Raw genomic sequence first — 22,161 nt, forward strand, 5'->3', positions numbered from 1 at the left:
AACACAGACCACGAGAATTCACAAATCCTGCAAAATCCCCGTGCTCGCTGGGTGCCAGCGGCCGCTGGACCCTAGCGCCCGTTGCAAAATCAATGAATCTAAAATTAGCGAGTTTTATGAAAATTATCATCATCTTGCCCGGGCTCCTATTCTACGATTCCAATTAGGTTAGTTATGAAATATGATTACTTCGTTATTCCTTCTCAATTCACGAGTCCATCTATAATTCTATTAGGATTCACGAGCCACTAAATTCGAATATGGAATTTTTTATTTCAGATATTAGAGTGAACACACAAGATTGCTATATATAAATGTTGGCAAAAGTGATTTTATACACGGCCGGACCCTAGCGGTCGCTGGGTATTCAGCGCTCCTGGGCCCCTAGCGGCCGCTGGAAGTGGGTCTAGCGCTCGTTCAATTCCCGCGCTCGCTGGGTTTGTGGATTTCAAGTCCGAAAATATCACGCCAAATTCTTGCTAATTCATTAAAAATCCGACCAAGAATTCATTCAAAATCATGAAGAATCCGTGAGAATTCTATAGACTTTTAAAATCTACATAAATCTTGAACTAATACACCCCCTAAGTCAAGCATAGTATTTTGGGGTCCAGACAAGATAATGCTCAAAAGTTTGACGTTCAAAAGCCAGATATCGTCTTTCGAGTTCTTGATGATCATGAGATGAGTTGATGCTTAGATAATAGATGAGATCTTAATTAATTCTTATCCGTTAGTAAGAAAAATTGTACAAAATATATATAAAATAATATTTTTATTATTCTAGCAAAAAGTTAACATTTAATTGACAAATATAGTTGAGATTAATATAATGCAAACTCTATTACATCAAGTTAAATTAATTAAAAAATAATTATATTATACAAAATAATATATAAATAATTCAAATTATAATTTAAAGTCGCGTTGAGTTTCGACGGGTTTATACACTAGTGTTGAATTAAATGGGTACATTTCCATTTACATGTGCAATTTATTTAAATTATTATTCAAGAGTAACCTAAATTCAAACCTCCAACCAAATAAAGGAATTGCAAATCAATCATGCTGCAAAACTATAGAAATTACACACACAAACAGAAACAGTTGAACAATCCATACGATGATCCAAAGCCATGAAAATTGTAGTGCATGCCACCAATATTGAAAGCAAACATTCAAAGACAATAACATAACAATTCAAACCACAAGTTTAGCATGAAAAAAATATTCATTGTAAATAATAGCCAGTTTTTTGCCTGGGGGGATGGTTGCGCGAATCACCTTCACTATCGAGCATTCCCGAATCAGAAGCCTACTCGAGGTCATCAATCCAGTCGCCATAAATTTTGCTAATTTTGTCCGGGCCTTTCCATCTTCGGATGGGTATCTCAGCAGGCAGCCGGCGTGATGGAGCTCCAATACGATACGAGTAAGGAACAAGAGAGGCGGGCGCACCAACAGCACCCACAGAAGCTTTAGCAGGTACTGCCACTTGATTGGCACCAAAGGCTGAAGAACCAATATCTTCTTCCTTCACTCGCCATCCACCGTAATGTTGCAACTCTGTTCATCAAATGATGAACCAATCAAACAGAAGGATAATTTTCAAAGAACGGGATAATTGTAATAAGTCCTTTTTTGCAAGCTGCCTAAAATCGTTAGGCCATGTTTTCAGATGAAATAATTCTGCACTGACCGACTCAAGGGAAGAGTCTGGATATAAAATGGTTCAAGGTAGGTTATAATCCCCTTCCTAGTAAAACATAGACGAGGATACTATCAACAAAAACTGCAAGTTCGAAATGGAATAATTGTTCAAAGAAAGAAACAAGCAAATGAACAATCATTATAAATGAATTTTCCTAATGCTTCTATATCCATCTTTTGGTTGTATCAATCTGGAACTGAAGTTGTAAATTGCTTAATGTGCCAGGGCATTGATAGATATTCAGAATAGAGAGTTAAGGATGGGGGCACCATATAAGATGAGTAATGAAGAATCATACATAGCATTCTCCACCAACATTTTATATTTAGCACAAAGCCGCTTCAAGTTAACTGATATACCAACACATTTGTCAAAATGCTATTCAATACATTAATTGAAAAGAAACCAAGTAATAAACATTTGAACTGTAAATATTGAAGGAATATTAAACTGAATTAACGTTCCGCTTTGCCCGATGATCGTTTCTTGGTTATTATTAATTTATCATACAACGATTAATCCTAACATGCTCTTATGAATTTAACAGCTGCACATAAGTGTTAGGAATTACTTACTTATAAATCGGATGCACAGATGGTTGATGATCGTGTCGAAAGACTCCAGTTCTGATCTTCTCGACTGTATCCCGCTCAAGTCTCACCGTTGGATGGACAACGAACTGTGAGAAATCCCAAGCTAGAAATTCCCAACGTTTCCTGCGCCCCTTCTCAGTTCTCAAAAACTAATAATTATCGGTGTGTATTTCCTGAGAGCTGACAGCTGTATTATATAATACAGAAGAGAGAGGGGGCGCCAACTTTTAGTATTTCCTGAGAGCTGACAGCTGTATTATACTCCCTCCGTCCCGTTATTAACGGCACGTTTCTTTTCGGCACGGAGATTAAGAAAAGTAGAATTAAGGGAATTAGATGGGTAGTGTTATTTTAATTAAAAACACACACACAGTCACACACACTGCCTCTCTCTCTGCCTCACCGGTACACGGCGGCGCCGGCGCCGGCGAGCGCCGCCTCGTCGGCTCCTCCCCCGTCCTATCTCTCCCTTCCCTCTCTCCCTCTCTCCATGGCAGAAACCAAACAAAAATTAAAAATTCTTCCCAAAATTGAAGAAATTGCAGAAACCAAATCGAAGAAATCGAAGAAACCAAATCGAAGATTTCAGAAACCAAATCGAAGAAACCAAACAAATTTTTCAGAAATTAGATCGAAATTAATTCCAAACAAGTTTCGAAATTAAATCCCCAAATCGGAGCCCAATATTCCCAAATCCACGGCCTCCTCTCGAATCCACAACTCCACAAATCGGAGCCCTAGAGGAGGGCGGCGCGCTGGAGGAAGGAGAAGATGGACGGCGGACGTGGACGACGTGGAAGGACGACGCGGGAGGAAGGAGAAGATGAACGACGCGCTGGAGGAAGGAGAAGATGAACGGCGCGCGACCGGGTGGTGGGGGGGCGCGAGGGCGGTGGTGGCGGTGGAGGCGACGGGCGGTGGTGTTTGAAGAGAGAAGGGAGGCAGGACTGGTAGGGGGGAGGAGAGAGAGAGAACCGGGTGGTGGGGGGGCGCGAGGGCGGTGGTGGCGGTGGAGGCGACGGACGGTGGTGTTTGAAGAGAGAAGGGAGGCAGGCGGCGACTGGTAGGGGGGGAGGAGAGAGGGAGAAAGAGAGAGAGAGAGAGAACCGGGTGGTGGGGGGCGCGAGGGCGGTGGTGGCGGTGGAGGCGACGGGCGGTGATGTTTGAAGAGAGAAGGGAGGCAGGCGGCGACTGGTAGGGGGGGAGGAGAGAGAGAGAGAATAGAGTTATGATTTATTTAAGGTAATTAGGGAGTATTTTAATGCTTAATTCACCCCTTATTTTTTCCAAAAAAGGAAACGTGCCATCAATAACGGGACAACCCAAAAAGGAAAACGTGCCATTAATAATGGGACGGAGGGAGTATAATACAGAAGAGAGAAGGGGCGCCAACTTTTAGTAGGGAACGATTTCTAGCCCTACTTGGGCTAGGAGATATTGGGCCAGTCCAGGGACCAGATACAAGGAATAAAGATGGGCCTCAAATAAATTAATTTATCAATGGTCAGCCCAGACCATAATTAATTTATAAATATCAGTTCATTCCACTAGAGAAATAATATTGACTTACCCCTTTATTGCCGGTGATGAGTCGGGGCTTGTATTTAGACTTATTAAATCCTCGTATTTAAAATATCCGACATCCATTAATTAATTAGAGCTCTGACAGCCTAAATTAATTAATCTCTTTGTAATCCTTAAGGAGTACCACTCAAACCTTATTATTGCGCCTGAATTTAATCAACCTGCAGGGTTTAGCGCAATAAACATTATTGAGCTCCTTAAGGGGATGTCATTATCCTATACCGGATACGATTACTAATACAGATAATCAGATATCATATATTGACCGCTATCACCCAAGATACAGAGTACACAAGTTACTATATAACTCTTGCTCATAGTAAGTCAAAGTGATAAACGAATCAACATATATAACTGACATCTTATTAGTATTAAGATCTTAAAAGTCATCGAGATCTCTAATTCTTCACTTAAGTCAGATAAAAGAATATATCTCACTGTGGTCCTATCAATACGTATAACGTACCAGTATAGATAAGTAGTCAAGACAAACTACTTCCATCTAACTGCAACCTAAACCAATAACTTGTCCTAGAGTTATTTCGGTTGTGATCATATTATATCTCTTAAGGTTAATCCAATTATATGGTCTTCTGTGATCTACAACACACCATATAATATACTTATATAGAGATAAAGAACATACATGTGCAATCATGAACCCAATCAGATAGGAGATTAAATAGTGAACACAGGAATCATTGTATACAAGCATAAAACGTTCTTGCTTTCAGTATACAAATCCAACAAATATCAATAGAGAAATCTCATGCACACTAATAAATGCAACTCAAACAATATATCAGCAGAATTTGAATTGCATTCACTGGGGATTGAAAATGGTAAAGAAATTATACCTGCAAATCCATGAGCAAAAACACAGTTCCTTCCATATTCACAGATCCCAGTTGACTCCCACTTGTTACAAAGCCTTGATTTCCAATGTGAAGCATTTGAAGTCAATTTACTTCCATTGCTCCCAAATCCACTACCAGGGCCAGGAATCAAACATATAGCTGCAGATTTTCTTTCCATATAATGCTCATTGTGAATGAGAAGGCAGTTCTCACCATACTGGCAACCAACCCTAGACAAAAAACCCTTGCAGTACTGTCTCAGACTAGGTCTATGCGTCTCTTCTGCTGGTATCTGAAATACATCCCTTGACTGTTCTGATAATTCCATCAGTTCTTCCTTGTGAGTAGCCAGAATTTCTTGCCAATTGTGTGGCAATTCCCTAAGTTCCTCCATACTATGAGCAAAATCACAATTTTCATCAAATGGACAAGAGCCAGCCCGGAATTGGAAACACAGTCTTGTCTTGTAAAGCACCTTTCCAATGGTCTTCTTGCGATCAAAGGTAGTCGAATCCTCCAAGAGGTCATTCTTTGCTCTTTTATTTGGTGGCTCACTTTCCACTTCAAATTGGAATGATCGTTCATTACAATTTGATGTTAAATTAGTGTGAACAGATGTTTCTCTTTCACACATACCATCCTTGGCACTGTTCCCTGGGTTTCCAGATTGGAAACCTACTACATTTGCCACATGGGATCCAGTCCCCCGATTACATTCCATTGGCAGATAAAATTTTGACAATCAAACAATCCCAAGTAATTTATAATAAACTACAGATATACTAAATTATCCCCAAGTTTTAAATCATAAGGAGCTCGAACAACAGTTTCCACACCTACAAATATCAGGATTCAAATCAAGGGAAGTGTGGAAACAAATTGGTTGCAGAAGAATCCAACCTTCCAAAATGGCAGGAAAATAGGTATTAAATAACAATATATCACACTGAGGGGAAGCATAAAATTAATGTACAACTCATCAGTACCTTGTTCTGGACATCATACATCTTGTTCCAAAGGGATGGAAGACATTTCTGGTATTAGTGAGGGGAATTGAAAAGTTACCTTGTGGCGAGGAAGGACCTTTCTCAGGTAGCTCTTTGTACTGGATTCACTTTTCCTTTTGCAGCCGTATCATTAATTGAGTCAGAGCTAAATAGGAAACCCTAACCCTCTATTAAGAGAAGTGAATGAATCTTGAGACGGGGGGAGGCAGGGAAAGAGATTTTATTTTCTAATACAAGTAGAGAATGTTAGACCCAACATTGCCCCTTAATAATCGATAAAATTGTTCTTCGTGCGCCTCCTTTCGCCAACTCAGCCACATTTACTCAAGGAACCTCAACATTGTCGACTTTGAAAAATTTGAAGAAAACTATAAAGGAAAAAGAGCTGCATACCAACCAATAGTTCAAAAATAAAAAAGAAAGAAAAAAAGATGTAGCTCTAATAAATATGACATCCAAGAAATTCTAGCACTCCACAGCCTGAAAACACTCAGGTATGACACCAATAAAAAGAAAGGGCCATTAACTGAAATTGATTTTTTTCATAAAAAGGCAAAAAAATCCCGATTGTCAGTACTTATTCACTTCACTTGTAACTGTCGATATCATAATCACGGGCTCACACAAGTTAATATATTCACCAATATTCACAATTTCAATATAGTGCTAGCTATAACCAAGCATAATATAGGACAATTATAGGCTTACTAAAGAATAATACTTTCATTCATTTTGGCATTTTGGAACGAGTTTCCATACTTGCATCTCCACCTTGGTGAATGAAGGTTCTTTTTCCATCGCAAAATCCTCTATTCATCGTCTCTGCACAGTTTTCATCAAGTCATTATGCTAAACTGCCTATTACAGCGTACTAATACACCAACTTGTAAGTGAAAGCCTCCATTGAGCTGGTGCGATCTGCTATAGATATAAGGGGTTCTATGTGCCGAAAATTTAGAATTATAGGAGCAATAAATTCTAAATTGATATGTCAACCGAAGATAGAAAATCTGTAATATGACAGGAGGATGCATCATCATATGAAACACTTGATAACATGAACACAGCATCACCTCCCAACAACTAATATCAGAACTGGAAAGCAGTACAGCTTCCATATCCACACAAAATCAAGAGAAATCCTCTTAAGCTTAATCAGGCACCATCAACCCAGAGTGTCACTGCTACCAACTCATGAAATAACACTGGAACTAACAAGTGAAAACAATACCTATTTAGATTAAAACAGCCTAGAGGATCTGAAAAAATCTCAAGTACATCAAATTGCATGCTCTAGTTTCATAATGTCACAGAAATTATGATAGATTTGACTTCAATTAAATCCTAGTAAGGGCAAGCCTGATAAACAAAAGAATCACAAACACGAAACCAATAACCTCCCCCAGCATCAAGCACGAAATACAATTTACCAAAAGCCACCATATATCCATACTATTTTAATTTTCCATGCTTCAGATAACCTTTCAAAAATAAAAGCAATTAAAAAAATTAAACACTGTTTATTCCTTCCACCGGAATTCATTTTCAATCTCTCTGTACAGATGCTTCAGAAATTAATAAACCGTAAGAAAGCAAAAAACATGTATAATTTCCGAATTTTACAATCAAATATCACAATATCAAACCTAAGAGCCTCGGCGCAGCCGCGCCGGCGGTTGAAAACTGCGACCGAACGACGCGTAGTGCCTGGAACTCTCATCGGCGGCGGCGGTGGCAGCTCCACCACCACCGCCGGCCCACAGCAATGTTTATACCTCTCTTTTTATCACTCACATATTTTTTCATATTTTCTTTTTTAAAAAGATTTTTTTATTATTTATCTGAAAAGTAAATGGGCTTTCTTCAGTTTTTGGGCTTTAGCGTCCCCTTCAATGAAAATGAAATGGGCCTAAGCCCTATCAAATTTTAATTTCCAACAGTTTAAGAGTTACTGCAATATATATTTGATTTTATATTAATATATATTACCCTCAACAAAAATATAAATACTGCTGAAATAGAAATTTTATTAGAAAGGAAAAAAAAAGAAAAACAAGAGTCAAAACAAAAGCAGTCTTAAACACCCGCGAGAAACCACGGGTAAACGAAAACAAACACCCAAACTATGAGAAAATATTTAGAGATTCATCCTCATCCAAAGAGTCGTCGTCGTCCAACATATCTCCCCATCTTTTAGAAACCACCGCCGACATAGCTCGAGCAGCGTCGGAAGAAGAATGAATCACAAAATTTTGTAGAATCGCACCTCCATCCTGAGCATGTTGGACTTTATTCAAGAACTCCACTGGCACAATATGTGCTCCTGCGCCCTGCAAAACGGCACCATCCGCACGACTCTTACTCATATCCATACCATTCTTGATTATACGCCGGAGCCGGTGCTTAATAGAGGAATCGGAAACCCTCCCCTTCTTGGTAGAACCCTTTGGGCGCCCACGACCGCGAGGTATGGGAGAATCCTCCATCATCGCCTTTCCTGGCATCACCACCAAAGCTAGATCCGATTGCGGGACCTGAAGCATAGTCTCCGCAGAGGAAGACGACCCAAGTTGGGCCTCAGGGAGGACCTGATGTAGAATCACCGCAGAAGAGGGAGACCTGGGTCGGGCATCAAGAACAGGCTGCCCACCAGAACCCGTCGGAAATGGTTCCCGAGGTGAAAGGGACGCCGAGGGGTGAGGATCCTCAAACGGCCCCTTAGGCAAAGGCTGCGTGTCATGTCGCTCTGGAGTATCCGCTTCCTCTTCAACTGAAAATTCCCCCTCCTCAACATCGAGACCAGCAAATTGATTTTTTCCCGTGGCCAGAGACTCCTGCTGCTCTTTAGGCTTCCAGTTACTAACTTTAGCAGGAGGCTTGAAAGTATTCAACACCTGTTTGCTGACTTCCTTCACTGGCATATTGGCATCCTTGTTCGTCCTCTGATTATTGCCTTCCTTAGTTGGAGCCTGCTTGGAATCATTACCATCGGCATTGATTTTAAGCCGCTTGCATTCATCGAGAACGTGGCCTGTTATTTTGCATAGAGAGCAGTAGCGAGGCAAATGTTCATAGACAAATTCCACATAAAAGGAAGTAATATCGCAATCAATTGTCATAGAGTCAATTAAAGGAAGAGACAAATCAATCTCAACAAGCAATCGAGCAAAACTTCCCACTTCCCGATTCGCCGAAGCGCCATCCAATTTGATAGGAAATCCTAACGTACGTCCCATGGCCGCAAAAACCTCTGGGTGCCAATATTCAGCGGGCATATTATATATGCGAACCCAAACTTGACTGAGGGAAGAAATCTCCTTATGAGGATCAAAGTTGCGAGTCCATTCACGCAATCGAAGTGAGCCAGAAGAAAGATCCCAAACCGTTTTGGCCTTGGCTATGTCTTTGTCTTGTTGCGTTCCGAACTTCAGCGTGAAAAATCCTTTTCCCATCGGAATCAATTGCCAACCATTTTTCAGGTTCCATAAACGTTGCAAGTCGGATTTGATGTCTTGTGTAGATCTCGGTTTGTCACCCTTTTGTAGGAAAAGTCGCCCAATAGCGGCATGCTTAAAGCCCTCCAAGTTCTTATCAATGAGGGCCTTAGGGATGGTGAGTGAGAAACCGCTCCCCGTTCTCTCGGAATTCAGCGAAGTGAATTTGTGGATGAGTAAATCAGGCTTCCGCTGAGACGATGTATGAAGCAGAGATGCAAAGGTCCTTTTCGTAGCCTTAGCAGACCCACTGTCTCCAGTATCCGCGATCGGCGCAACACTTGTGTGAACAGCCTTTGGCGTCGGTGTGGTAGCCGCACTTTGTGCCTGAATACCAGAAAAGTTGGCTCCATGGTTCGCATCTCTTACCAAATGGGAGTTCGGGGAAAAGTTGTTAGAGATAGGAGGGAAATCAAAACGTGAAGGCAAGGCCGCCGAGGAGTTCGGGGCTGCGAGAGCCTCCGGCGCCGTCATCAGGAGATCGTCACTTTGAGCAGCTGAGCCGTGAGCGCCGGTGGAAGTCCGGAGTCGCGGCCTGCCGGTGCAGATGTCGCAGATCGGAAGTCTCAGCGGCTGTCGCTGCTCCTCCGGCGCAGGCGTCGATGAAGGTGAAATAACGGTGTCATGCGGCTCTTTAACCTCCGGCGGCCTGCAGCTGGGCCCGCTTGAGCAGCGCGTCCGTCTTCTCGGCGTGGCTCCCGACGGCGAGCGGCGAGAGCGCGGCGTCGAGCGAAGCGAGAGCGGAGGTCTGCTGCAGCTGCGAGGAGGCGGCGTCGTCGGTTCTGCTGCTGCTGCGAGGAGCGGAGGGCCGATCTGCTGCTGCTGCGAGGAGGGTCTGCTGCTGCTGCGAGGAGGGCCGCGTCGTCGGTGAAGCAACGGCCAAGGAGAAGCCGGGGAGGGGGAGATGGCACCGGCGTGGCGCCGCACACGCACAGTTGGTCAAAAAGCTTGTGCTTTCATTTTTCGCGTGGGGGACAAAAGCTCCCTACTTTTCTTCAACTGATGATCTAGCTTCAACAAAAATATAAATACACTACATAAGAAAACAGAAGAAGATTGTAAATATTAATTTATTCTCCCGATATGGATAGGAAAGTTAATTTCCCCAACTATTTTTGTTTGAAACGTAATTTCCCTAACTATTGTTCTATATATGTTTAATGTTTGCTAATTATTATGTATGTTAGTATATATTTCATTATATATTCGTATTTAATTAACTTTGGTGAGACGCCAATGAGACTTTGCTCTAGTGGCAAAGATGATTAGACGAGGCACTCAAAAACTCTCTTTTACAAGAGGTTTTGGGTTCAATCCCGCCTGCGTGCAGTGATGATGATCTTATAAAATTGCATTGTATTGTTTGATGTTGAGGTCCCACAAGCAGGACATTTCTCGTTTGGTGATGATGATCTTATAAAATTGCATTGTATTGTTTGATGTTGAGGTCCCACAAGCAGGACATTTCTCGTTTGCATAATTACAGTGTTCAAGTGTTGTATTGTTTTATGCCTGATGACCTTATAAAATTGCGAACTATATTTACTTCAATAAGTAAACCAAAAGAATGATGTAGAAAAGAAAAGGACATAAAGTTGAGTTGAGATAAGTATGTGCCATGCAAATTCCGAACATATTAAGGCTTAGATAATCAACGTCGAAATCAAGCCAAGATTTGGACCATATCTAATCACTTACTCTTAACAACCACCCCATTCGCATTATACACTCAAAAAAATAAAAATAAAAAAAATAAAAAGTAAAAAGACAACGACTCCATTTAGTACCTATCAATAAGTTAGCATATTGAACTAATAATTACATATACTTTTAGTGGGAATGACTAAAATAAGAGCATTTCTTAAGATATAAAATAAGAATCATTTTCAGCTCTTAGATCATCAAGATCTACGGTTAATTCGTAATCCTGTTGGATGGATTTATGGTCCTGAGTTCGAATCCCAAAGGTTGCAAAAATTTATTTTTCACAATTCATACCTTTATACAGCAAATTCATACGTGTTCTACATAAAATTCATACATTAAAAATTGCTTTTATTTCTTATTTTAAGATGTGCTCTCACGGTAGCTCACCCCTACTTTTAGTTATTATAAAGAAGTGTTAATTGAGTTAAATACCTACATTCACATAGTTTCACACTAACAACATTTCGTGAATATTTCATACATTAACTTCAAAAAAAAGTACAGATATTTTTAATACACTTCTTTTTTGAAAAATAAAAATTATCACTTCAAAAAAAAAAAAAACACACTCACACTTTAACATTTTAGGTGAATCGAATCCACAATCTATTGGTTGAAGGAGAAACGTCTTACCAACAAACTGTTCTTCATCGTCTTTTGAATACACTTCATTACATATATAAAAATAAGGGGTAAATATCATAAAAACCCCTGAAGTATACCCGCTTTATCAAAAATACCCTGAAACTTTCAAAATGTTCTCTAAACCCTCAAACTATCAAATTTTTATCAAATATATCCCGCATTTATTTTCCGATCGCCAAAGACGTGATGTGGCTCGCCGGATGCCACAATGTAATTTATATTTAGTTTTTTAAAAATGCAATGGCAAAAACGACGTCATTTCGTACCATATTATTTAAAAAAAATTCACTCTGAAATTTAAAATTGACTCCTATCGTGTTTGAAATTCATGCTAATAACCTAGAATTAGGGATAAACGCGGTTGAATATGGTACGAAACGAAGCCGTTTTATCCATGTCATTTTAAAAAAATAGAATATAAATTACATTGTGGCATCCGGCGAGCCACATCACGTTTTTGGTAACCGAAAAATAAATGCAGGATATATTTGATAAAAACCTGATAGTTTGAGGGTTTAGAGAACATTTCGAAAGTTTCAGGGTATTTTTGATAAAATGGGTATAGTTCAGGGGTTTTCATGATATTTACCCAAAAATAAGGGTGAGGTAAACATTGCTCAATCAAATCGAATCAAATTAAATATTAAATTCAATTCAATTCAATTTATATGATTTTTTTTGGTTCGATTTCAATTTTTTCTTTAAAATTCGGTTAATTAGATTTGGTACTTTTCAAAATTGATCAATAGCAAAGCTCATATATATATTATATAATTTGGATAATTTAAATATAATTCTAATTACCTAAATTCTAAGTTCTAACCCTAACACACACATTAAATCTTTATATATATAATTCTCACGTTCACATTTTGGTTAAAAAAAAGGTTATCATTTTAATGTCCTCCCATCCCAATATTTATATCAGCAATGAATAAATTTATACCATGAATAAAAATACAGTTTTTAATTTTTAAATGCAATGAATGAATTTATAGGTGGTTGTAATAGTCTTTTTTTCTTCTTCTGACAAGCCATCGCTTAACTGCTCAAGCACGTGGGATGCGTGCTGCTAAATTGCGATCATTTTTTTTTTTCTTAAAAAAAAAAAAACATGCCCACATAAACAGGGAATCTTCGAAGGCACAACGCATAAGGAAGCAGCGGATTCGAGAACAGGAAATAAAAAAGAAAAAAAAAAGAACTCGAAAAGGGTCCCCATGATTCAACTATGGCATTGACTTAAAAACTTCGAGGTTGCAGGTGAGCTACGTCTTTCCAATATGGATTTTATCCTGGGCATTTTTATTTTTATATTTTTGTTTTTTAGGAATTATGTGGCCCTTTGAAATTTAACTCCTTCTACTTGCCCTGTAATTTGTTTTTATTTTTATGTGAAGTTGGTTTCTCTTTTTCCTATTATATTTTCTACCCAGCTTGTTTTCTTGATTATGTTTCCCACAAGTGACAATGTTTTTCTTCTTGAGAATTCTGAAAGACTTACTTTTTTACCACAAGTTTCTAGCTTTTTCTTGAAACTTAATTGATTGTATATACTTGCTGCATATTTTTGCAACTTCATCTTGAAAATTGAAATTCCATGTAATTCAAGTAGAGTTGGGACTTTGTCTACTATTTTTGAACAGTTTTGCTTCTTGAACATTGATTTGTTTGTTTACTTCTATTTTCTTGCACTGTTGTTTGGTAGTGGACAGAATATAATATTTTGGATTTTGTCTAAAAAATGTTAGCTTCTTCCAAAAGGATCGAGGACTCCATTTTTATTCTATGCAATTTTCTTGATTTTGTGATGTGAGAAAGTTTGTGGTATTCATTTGTGTTGAAGCTTCCTTCCAAAAGGATCAAAGACTCCATTTTCATTCTATGCAATTTTCTTGATTTTGTGATGTGAGAAAATTTGTGGTATTCATTTGTGTTGGTGTGATTGGAATCATAGGCATCAATGTCCGTTGCCTGCTGTTTACCCCTAGTTGAATGCGTCTCCTGTTTAGCCTGCATTCGTTGGGTGTGGAAGAAATTCCTCTACACTGCTGGCAAGGAGAGTGAGAATTGGGGGCTGGCAACGGCCAGCGAATTCGAGCCCGTCCCTCGACTTTGTAGGTACATTCTATCTGTGTATGAGGATGATCTCAGGAACCCCATCTGGGCTCCCCATGGAGGGTATGGGATGAATCCCGAATGGATGTTGATGAAGAAAGATTACGTGGACACTGAGGGGAAAGTATCGCCCTACATGATCTACCTCGATCATGATAACGAGGATATAGTTTTGGCGATTAGGGGTCTTAATATGGGGAAGGAGAGTGATATTCTGATGTTGCTTGATAACAAGCTGGGGCAGACGACGTTTGATGGTGGTTACGTGCATAACGGGCTGCTGAAGGCTGCTCAGTACGTTTTGGAGGAGGAGTGTGAGGTGTTGAGGGAGCTAGTTAAGAAGTATCCGGATTATAGTTTGACATTTGCTGGGCATTCGTTGGGAGCAGGGGTCGTGACATTGCTGACAATGTTGGCAGTCAAGAATAGGGATAAACTGGGGTATATCGAGAGGAAGAGGATTAGGTGCTTTGCTATTGCTCCTGCAAGGTGCATATCGCTCAACTTGGCCGTTAGATATGCAGACGTCATTAATTCAGTCGTGCTGCAGGTAACGAATGTTGTGTACGTGCGATTCAACTTTGTTTTATTTCTTCAATAAGGTCATGATCATATTTTTTTCATGTGCATTTGACTTCAGCTGCTTAGTTATCAAAATTTCAGTTTGCTCATTGTCAGCATACTCTACATGAATATGATTAGGTGATTAAGTTTAGATGAATTTATGAAATATGACCGTTGGCCTTTTAGGTGGCTCATGAAATTTATGCTCTACGCTTTTGAGTGTTGTCGTATTAAACTCTTGTTATAGGGTTCAAAATGTGCTTCCCCAGAAACTAAAAGATTAAGAAAAGAGATGATTTATAAGTTTATTTCGAGTGCATCTTTGTGAAACGACAAGAGGTTATTTGGGATGATTCATCTCCTTATTCCTTACTCCAACGAGATTAGATAGTCGGTCAAAATATGACTGATATGTTCTTCCCTTGTTTTCTAAGCATACTCTGCTTGCACATTTTCTTGTAATAATATGTCTGATTCACCTTTGTTGCTCAGGATGATTTTCTACCACGGACAACGGTTGCTCTTGAACATGTCTACAAATCACTTTTATGGTAAAAGATCTCATTTCTTGCCTGATTTTAGTGTTAGTTTTTCTTATCCGTTTTTATATATCTTCCTCGAAACGAACTTTTCTGTATTAAGTGGCGAGTTTCGATTGGCTTGCTTTTCTAGACGACATCTTGATATTTTAGCTTTTTAAATCACAAAACATTACTTCTTACACTTTTCTCTTAAAAGTCCTCCTTTAGGTTCCTTCATTTATATAAGCTTGATGCCGTTTTAATGCAATAGAGAAAACAGCCAATTCTTATGCATGTCAACCTTACTCAACATAATTTATTGAAAAAAAATGCACAATGTTTAGGGTTTTAATTTGAACCCCAAACTGCTTAATTTAAGGTTCGTGTAACATTTTGGAATAATACTCGTTCGTGTTTCTATATCAATTCAATCAAACAATTCTCAGTTTGCTCCTCAAAGACAGTGTTCACTTTGGGTGATAGATTATACTCCCTCCGTCCCATTCAACATGGCCCCTTTAATGAGACTAAAGGGGCCATGTTAAATGGGACAGAGGGAGTGTTTAAGCTAATTCACCCCATACTTCAATCGATTAAATAATTTGAGTATATTTGATCGTTTAATCCTTCGTGTGTATTGTTAATCTAATCTATGATCCAAAGTAGGCATACATGATTTTTGGTTTTGACTAGTGCTACATAATGAGGTGATTTTCAGATTGCACAGAAGTAGGATTTCTATTAATCACACTAATTGATGTTCTCTTTGATAGCTTCCCGTGCTTGTTGTGCATAACGTGTTTGAAAGATACGTGCACAGTCGAGGAGAAGATGCTGCAGGACCCGAGGAGATTGTACGCACCCGGTCGCCTCTATCACATCATTGTGAGAAAACCCTTCAGGTGTGTCTGCACATACATAAACTTCAAACTTATATTCTTCTTAAAACTGTGATTTTCTGAAACGAAAGACCAAGAAAACGTGCTTTCGCCAATTGCCACACTTTGTTCCAAAAGATGAAGCACGTACGTGTCATATTATACGGCTAAAACAACATGTGCTACAACGCTACATAAATCAGCACAACGAAATGTAGTAATTAAATTTCGTGATTTATTTATCCTATCATGTGCAGGTGTAAAAGAATCACGCCCCTCGTAAGAACAGCAGTGCCTGTGGATGGGCGGTTCGAGCACATGGTTCTCTCGTGCAACACGACAAAGGATCATGCTATCATTTGGATACTGCAGGAATCAGAAAAGGCGCTCGACGTAAGTTGTCATTTGCAATTGGTAGAGTGCAATTTTCACATGACTTTTTAAAATGTTGCAAATATAACATCTCTTTATGACCTTTTGCAAATGTTACATCTCTAACCGTTTTCGGCGGGAAAACTACGATGTTTTAGCAATAGCGATCCACGTCAGAAGAAGAAGGGAAAAAAAAAAAAAAAGAGCTAGAGATGTTACAATTGCAACATTGTAAATGTCATATAACACTTGCAAATTTGGGTGAAGCTTTTATTTGTTTATTTGTTTTAGGGTTAATTGCATATACTGAAATGTTTCATATCAACTTTTAAAATTTGTATCAAAATTACTCAACTATCAATTTTTTCTCATTTTATTATCTCACCCATTTTCCGACCAAATTTAGTGATGAGCTGAAGTGGCAGTTTGAAATGATGCTATCTCGCCCATTTTGCTATCTTTGCAAACCGACGTCGTTTCAGTACGGAGGATTTCAGACGGACACTTCAGCACTAAGTTTGGTCGAAAAGTGGGCGAGATAACAAAATGAAGAAAAAACTATAGTTGAGTAATTTTAACATAGATTGCAAAGTTGGTGTGCAAAATGAGAAATGTTTGAACGTTGAGTAATTTATATGCAATTAGCCCTTTATTTTACTTTTCTGGGCGGCGAAAAACACAGCTATCGATCCGATTTTGAATGGCGCTACTAAGGTGTTTCGAGTTCTCTTAGTGCAGTGTATGATGGAAAAGGAGCGTGTGATGGGCATCCCCCCGGCGCAGAGGATGGAGAGGCAGGCGTCGCTGGCGAAAGAGCACAGGGAGGAGTATCGAGCGGCCTTGGAGAGGGCCATTGCTCTCGATATTCCGCACGCGCACTCGCCTTCGTACGGGACCTTCAAAGAGATGGAGGAAGGTGAGAATTCGAGCATTCCCCATGATTCTTCATATCAGGCATGAGTTGATAAAATGTAGGAGAAATTGTTGGCTGTGGACACTAGAAAAAATCAGATGATGCTTCATTCTTTGATTGATGTTGAACAAAGTGTTTGGTTTATGAGTAGTATTCATGTTACAGATTTTATGGAAATACAAATCAGATCAGAAAGTGTATAAATATGGCATGATGGCATGACGCTGAATGAATTAAATTATCATGGAAAAAACAAATAAATTATCGGATTTAAAACATTAACAGAGAACTATAGGGTCATGACATATGCGAACGAAGCCTCGTTAATAATAATAATAATAATAATAATAATAATAATAATAATAATAATTTTTTATATTTATTTTGGCAACTCGCGATACGACAATTGATATTTAATGGGGTCGTTCAGTTTAAAAGATTAGATAATTGATTAAATTAATTTTATGATATCTTTTTCGATTGGATGAATGCGGTCCAATATTTAATTTTGAAACAATGCCACATAGAAATAGTTTCGACTTATCCCACGACAAAATTAATCTCGGCATAGGAATGTCAATCGGGTACGGCGGCACATATAGTGGCTATTCATACTCGTACCCGCGAGCGAAGATCGTACCTGCCAGCCAACTGACCCGTGACCCGCGACGGGTATTCTCTGCTACCCACACTCCGCACCTACGGATACCCACCATCTTTGGGGCATCCGCCAACGCATTATCTGTCGGATACTCGCCATTCGCGAACTAGAATTTAAATATAAATTAATAACTTAACATAAATAAAAAATTCACCACATTGTTCAAATCCACATATTTCATCGAAGTTCAAATCCATAAATCACAAAGTTCAAATCCGCAGTTAATATCCAAATTCATCAACTAAAATTCAAAGTTCAACTTTAAAATCTAAGAAAATTATATTATTTCAGGTCAACAGTTGAAGTAGAGCAATTTTCATTTAACTCTTCTTCTTCGCCTTCAATACATGTCCGAAAACATGCCCATATTCCACATACGAAGCCCATATTCAGGGGTGGGTCGAGCTGACTAAGGTTATTATTTATGGGTATTAACTCACGGGTAATCGGGTATTGCGCGGGTATTTTAGCGAGTAAACGAGTTTTGCGGGTACGAATAGTAAATATAGAAACTTGTACCCGCGAACTAAATGGATAGTGAATTCTAACCACGAAGCTATCTGTGGATATCAAATTTCCCTCAAACTCGCATCTATTAGGATCGGATACCAGCGAATATTTGTTACCCGCGGATAAATTATCATCCCTACTCGGACAAATTCAATTTTGAATAATCTCAAGCTAATTCAATTTCAGTAACTGAACGCAGACAACGAAAATTAAATAGAATACGACACATTATGAATTATTCATATTACCACGTTATACTTCAGTGAAATTCGATGTGTTTCAACTTTCAAATGACAAAAACAATAGGAAATGTTAGTAAAAATTATCAAATACGACTTTATCTACAAAAAAAAAAAAGAAAAAAAAATACTATTTAAATTAAACGACCAATCTCTTGAGAAGAAAACAGAAACATCAAACAATCTCAGGTTTTTTCAGCCCTTGGTCTGTTTGGAGCGAACTTTATTCGAACTTTTCTATTTGTCTATTAAGGCAATGCAAAATTGAGTGTGTGTTTGTTTTGAGGTGTAAGGAAGGAATAAGCTACATTTACCATCTTATACCTTATTTGTTTTGATGTATGAAAAAATTTAGGTTGTACATAATTTTTAGGGCAGCTCCTTATCCTTTAGAAAATGGATAATTTTAGAGGTAATATATAAAAGTGGCCACTTTGATATTGTAAAATTAAATTTTAGCCTATGAAATTAAAAGATTAAAAAATGGCCAGTTTTTGTGTAAAAGTACAAAATTACCCCTAACAATAAAAAATTAAAAAGTAGCCATTTTTCTCACCCTCTCTCTTCTCTCTCTATTGTACACTCATTTTCTCTCTCTTCTCTCTCTTCTCTCTCTCTTCTCTCCCTCTCCGGCACTCCCTCTCCCTCTCGTCCTCGCCGCCGCTCCACAGTCGCCGGCCACCGCCTCCGCCGCACAACGAACCACCACCACCGCGACGCACAGCGGCAGCGGATCTCTGGAGGCGCGCGGTGGAGGATTTCGACGATTTTTCTCTCCCTCTCCCTCTCGTCCTCGCCGCCGCTCCACAGTCGCCGGCCATCGCCTCTGCCTCCGCCGCACAGCGAACCACCACCACCGCAACGCACAGCGGCAGCGGATCTCTGGAGGCGGTGGAGGATTTCGACGATTTTTCTGTCCCTCTCTCTTCTCTCCCTCTCCGGCTCTCCCTCTCGTCCTCGCCGTCACTCCACAGTCGTCGGCCTCCACCTCCGCCACACAGCGAACCACCACCACCGCGACGCACAGCGACAGCGGATCTGTGGAGGCGGTGGTGGATTTCGACGATCTCTCTCTCTCTAGGGTTTCGTTTGGTCCTCTTCCTCTCTAAGAGATCGTTTATTCTTCACCGAAGAATTTTCCAGCGTCCGAGGATGATTGAAGAATTTCCAGCGTTCGACAAATGTGTTCAAAGCTGTAAATAGGCACATCATTGAAGAATTTCGATCTACTTTTCCTTCACAATTTTTGTCGAGATTTTTGTTTTTAGCTTGATGAATGAGAAATAGATGTGAAAAAACAGAGGAAATTTATTTCACTGATGTATAGTCGATTGATGGTAGATTGAGTTGTTGTATTTTGGTGTTGTACACCAATTTGATTGAGCTGTATAATTATTTTTTTAATGTTCTTAAATTCACAACCAAATTTATGAATTCACAATTTAATGTTCTTGAATTCACGACCACATTTATGAATTCACAACTAGATTTAAGAATTCACAACCAGGTCGATGAATTCACAACTTAATGTTCTTGAATTCACAACTAGCTCGATGAATTCACAACTTAATATTCTTGAATTTACAACCAAATCTATAAATTCACAATCAAAATAAATTACAGTTTTAATTGTGAATTCAAACTTTAAAAACTCAAATTCACAACTACTTGAATTAACAACCAAAATAAATTCTAGTTGTGAATTAAATTCAGGTTGTGAATTCGACTGATTGTGAATTCACAACCAACATAAATCTGGTTGTGAATTAAATTTTGGTTGTGAATTCGTTTGTTGTGAATTCACAACCAAAAAATTCTAGTTGTGAATTAATTTTTGGTTGTGAATTCGACTGGTTGTGAATTAAATTTTGGCTGTGAATTCGACTAGTTGTGAATTCACAAACAAAAAATTCTGGTTGTGAATTCGACTGGTTGTGAATTCTCAATTCACAACCAGTGTGAATTCACAACCAAAAAATTTTGGTTGTGAATTCACACTGGTTGTGAATTGCGGGATTTTTTAAAGGGGTGATGTAAAGTGGCCATTTTTTTAATTTTTAATGTGGAAGGGCATTTTGGTAACAGTGGCCATTTTTTAATATTTTTATCTTAGTGGACAATTTTTAATTTTACAATATGAAAGTGGCCATTTTAAAAATCCACTCATAATTTTATACCTAAGAAATGTGGTATAATTTTATACCATCTTATAAGGAGTGAATAAATATATTATCCTTCAAACCAAACAAGATATAATGTGGTCTCCACTTTAAGTGATAAATTTATATCTCATTATATTATCCTTTCATTTAGATATAAATATACTAACAATTTATCCACGGATAACGAATATCTGTGGGTACCCGACCCTAATAGGTGCAGGTTTGAGAGGCATTTGATATCTATAGATAATTTTGTGGTTAGAATTCACTATCCATTTAGTTCGTGGGTACGAGTTTGGATACTTACTATCCGTATCCGCAAAATTCATTTACCCATGAAAATACCGTGAAATATCCGATTACCCGTTAGTTAATACCCGCAAATAATAACCTTAGTCAGCCCGACCCACCCCTGAATATGGGCTTCGTATGTGGGATATGGGCATGTTCTTAGACACGTCTTGAAGATGAAGAAGAAGAGTTGAATGAAAATAATTCTACTTCAACTGTTGATCAAGAATAATATAACTTTCTTAGATTTTAAAGTTGAACTTTGAATTTTAGTTGATGAATTTGTATATTAACTTTGAATTTGTACTTTGTGATTTACGTATTTGAACTTCGATGAAAAATATGTGGATTTGAACAATGTGATTTGTGGTGAATTTTTAATTTGTTTTAAATTTGCTATTAATTTAGATTTAAATTCTGGTTCGCGGGTGGCAGGTATACGACGGGTGGCGGGTTGGCGGATATCCGACGGATGGTGAGTATCCGCGGGTGATGGATGTGGGTGGCAGAGAGTATCCGTCGCGGGTCACGGGTCGACTGGCGGGTACGTGCATTGATAGTCACTATTCGTGCCCGTCGTACTTGATTGCCATCCCTAATATTTGGTAGACACTTTTTAAAACTTGTGTAGTTTTGCAAATGCTCCAAATAAATTCATCTTCATTTTAATGTTACAATATTGATGTTATTTTCTAATTACTCCCCCGTCCCATAATTTATGGCACATATTTTTTCGACGCGAATATTAAGGAAAGTAAGATTATAATGTAAAAGTGTGTAAATATATGTGAGCGCATGTAATTTTTAGTGTAAAAGAGTGTAAAGGTATGTGGGCCCAAGTGATTTATAATGTAAAAGTTATGTAAAGGTATGTGGGCCCATGTGATTTATAGTATAAAATTATTACCAAAAATAGAATTGGACCATTTAACTTGGGACACCCCAAAATGGAATACATGCCATTAGTATAATACTCCCTCCGTCCCATGAAGCATGACCCAGTTCTTTTCGGCACGAGTATTAAGAAATTGATATTTTATGTGTTAAGTGTGACAGGTGAAAAAGTGAAAAGGCGAATAAAGAGTAAATTTTTTGCCATTTTTATAAACAGGTCAAGCTTCGTGGGACAAACCAAAAAAGAAATTGGGTCATGCTTCGTGGGACGGAGGGAGTATTATGTTTAAGATATTATCAATTATATTACTGAAAAATATCGTTAATTTTAGAAATTTTATTATTATTATAATAAATAAGTTTAACCTCAATAAATAAAACCTCAATCACAAAATTTAGAAAAGCATCAAATAAAAACAGAAGACATACAAGATAAGTGA

The 22,161-nt window shown here is 38.5% G+C and overlaps 2 protein-coding genes across 7 annotated transcripts; one reads left to right on the top strand and one right to left on the bottom strand.

The window, feature by feature from the left end:
- Window positions 1-1,100: 1,100 nt before the first annotated feature.
- Window positions 1,101-7,564, bottom strand: LOC130999063 (zinc finger CCCH domain-containing protein 56-like). 5 transcript variants are annotated; one of them, XM_057924531.1, is made up of 4 exons: window positions 7,399-7,554; window positions 5,732-6,574; window positions 4,746-5,581; window positions 1,101-1,566 (listed from the first exon to the last, which is right to left on the bottom strand). In XM_057924531.1, exons 3-4 carry the CDS (start codon window positions 5,464-5,466, stop codon window positions 1,316-1,318), a joined length of 972 nt encoding a protein of 323 aa, XP_057780514.1. In that variant the 5' UTR covers window positions 5,467-5,581; window positions 5,732-6,574; window positions 7,399-7,554; the 3' UTR covers window positions 1,101-1,315. The 5 variants fall into 5 exon arrangements, with proteins under 5 accessions (XP_057780514.1, XP_057780513.1, XP_057780516.1 ...); XM_057924530.1 differs by having other exon boundaries at window positions 5,732-6,963; XM_057924533.1 differs by having other exon boundaries at window positions 4,746-6,574; window positions 7,399-7,564.
- A 5,062-nt stretch (window positions 7,565-12,626) lies between these two features.
- LOC130999064 (uncharacterized) lies at window positions 12,627-17,141 on the top strand. Of its 2 annotated transcripts, none has more exons than XM_057924535.1 (6): window positions 12,627-12,861; window positions 13,556-14,266; window positions 14,773-14,831; window positions 15,575-15,703; window positions 15,937-16,072; window positions 16,785-17,141. In XM_057924535.1, the coding sequence occupies exons 2-6, from the start codon at window positions 13,562-13,564 to the stop codon at window positions 16,794-16,796; spliced, it is 1,041 nt and encodes a 346-aa protein (XP_057780518.1). In that variant the 5' UTR covers window positions 12,627-12,861; window positions 13,556-13,561; the 3' UTR covers window positions 16,797-17,141. The 2 variants fall into 2 exon arrangements, with proteins under 2 accessions (XP_057780518.1, XP_057780517.1); XM_057924534.1 differs by having other exon boundaries at window positions 16,790-17,141.
- Window positions 17,142-22,161: the final 5,020 nt, after the last annotated feature.

This window comes from Salvia miltiorrhiza, chromosome 8 (genome assembly GCF_028751815.1).
Source record: "Salvia miltiorrhiza cultivar Shanhuang (shh) chromosome 8, IMPLAD_Smil_shh, whole genome shotgun sequence".
In the NCBI taxonomy this organism is placed as follows: domain Eukaryota; kingdom Viridiplantae; phylum Streptophyta; class Magnoliopsida; order Lamiales; family Lamiaceae; genus Salvia; species Salvia miltiorrhiza.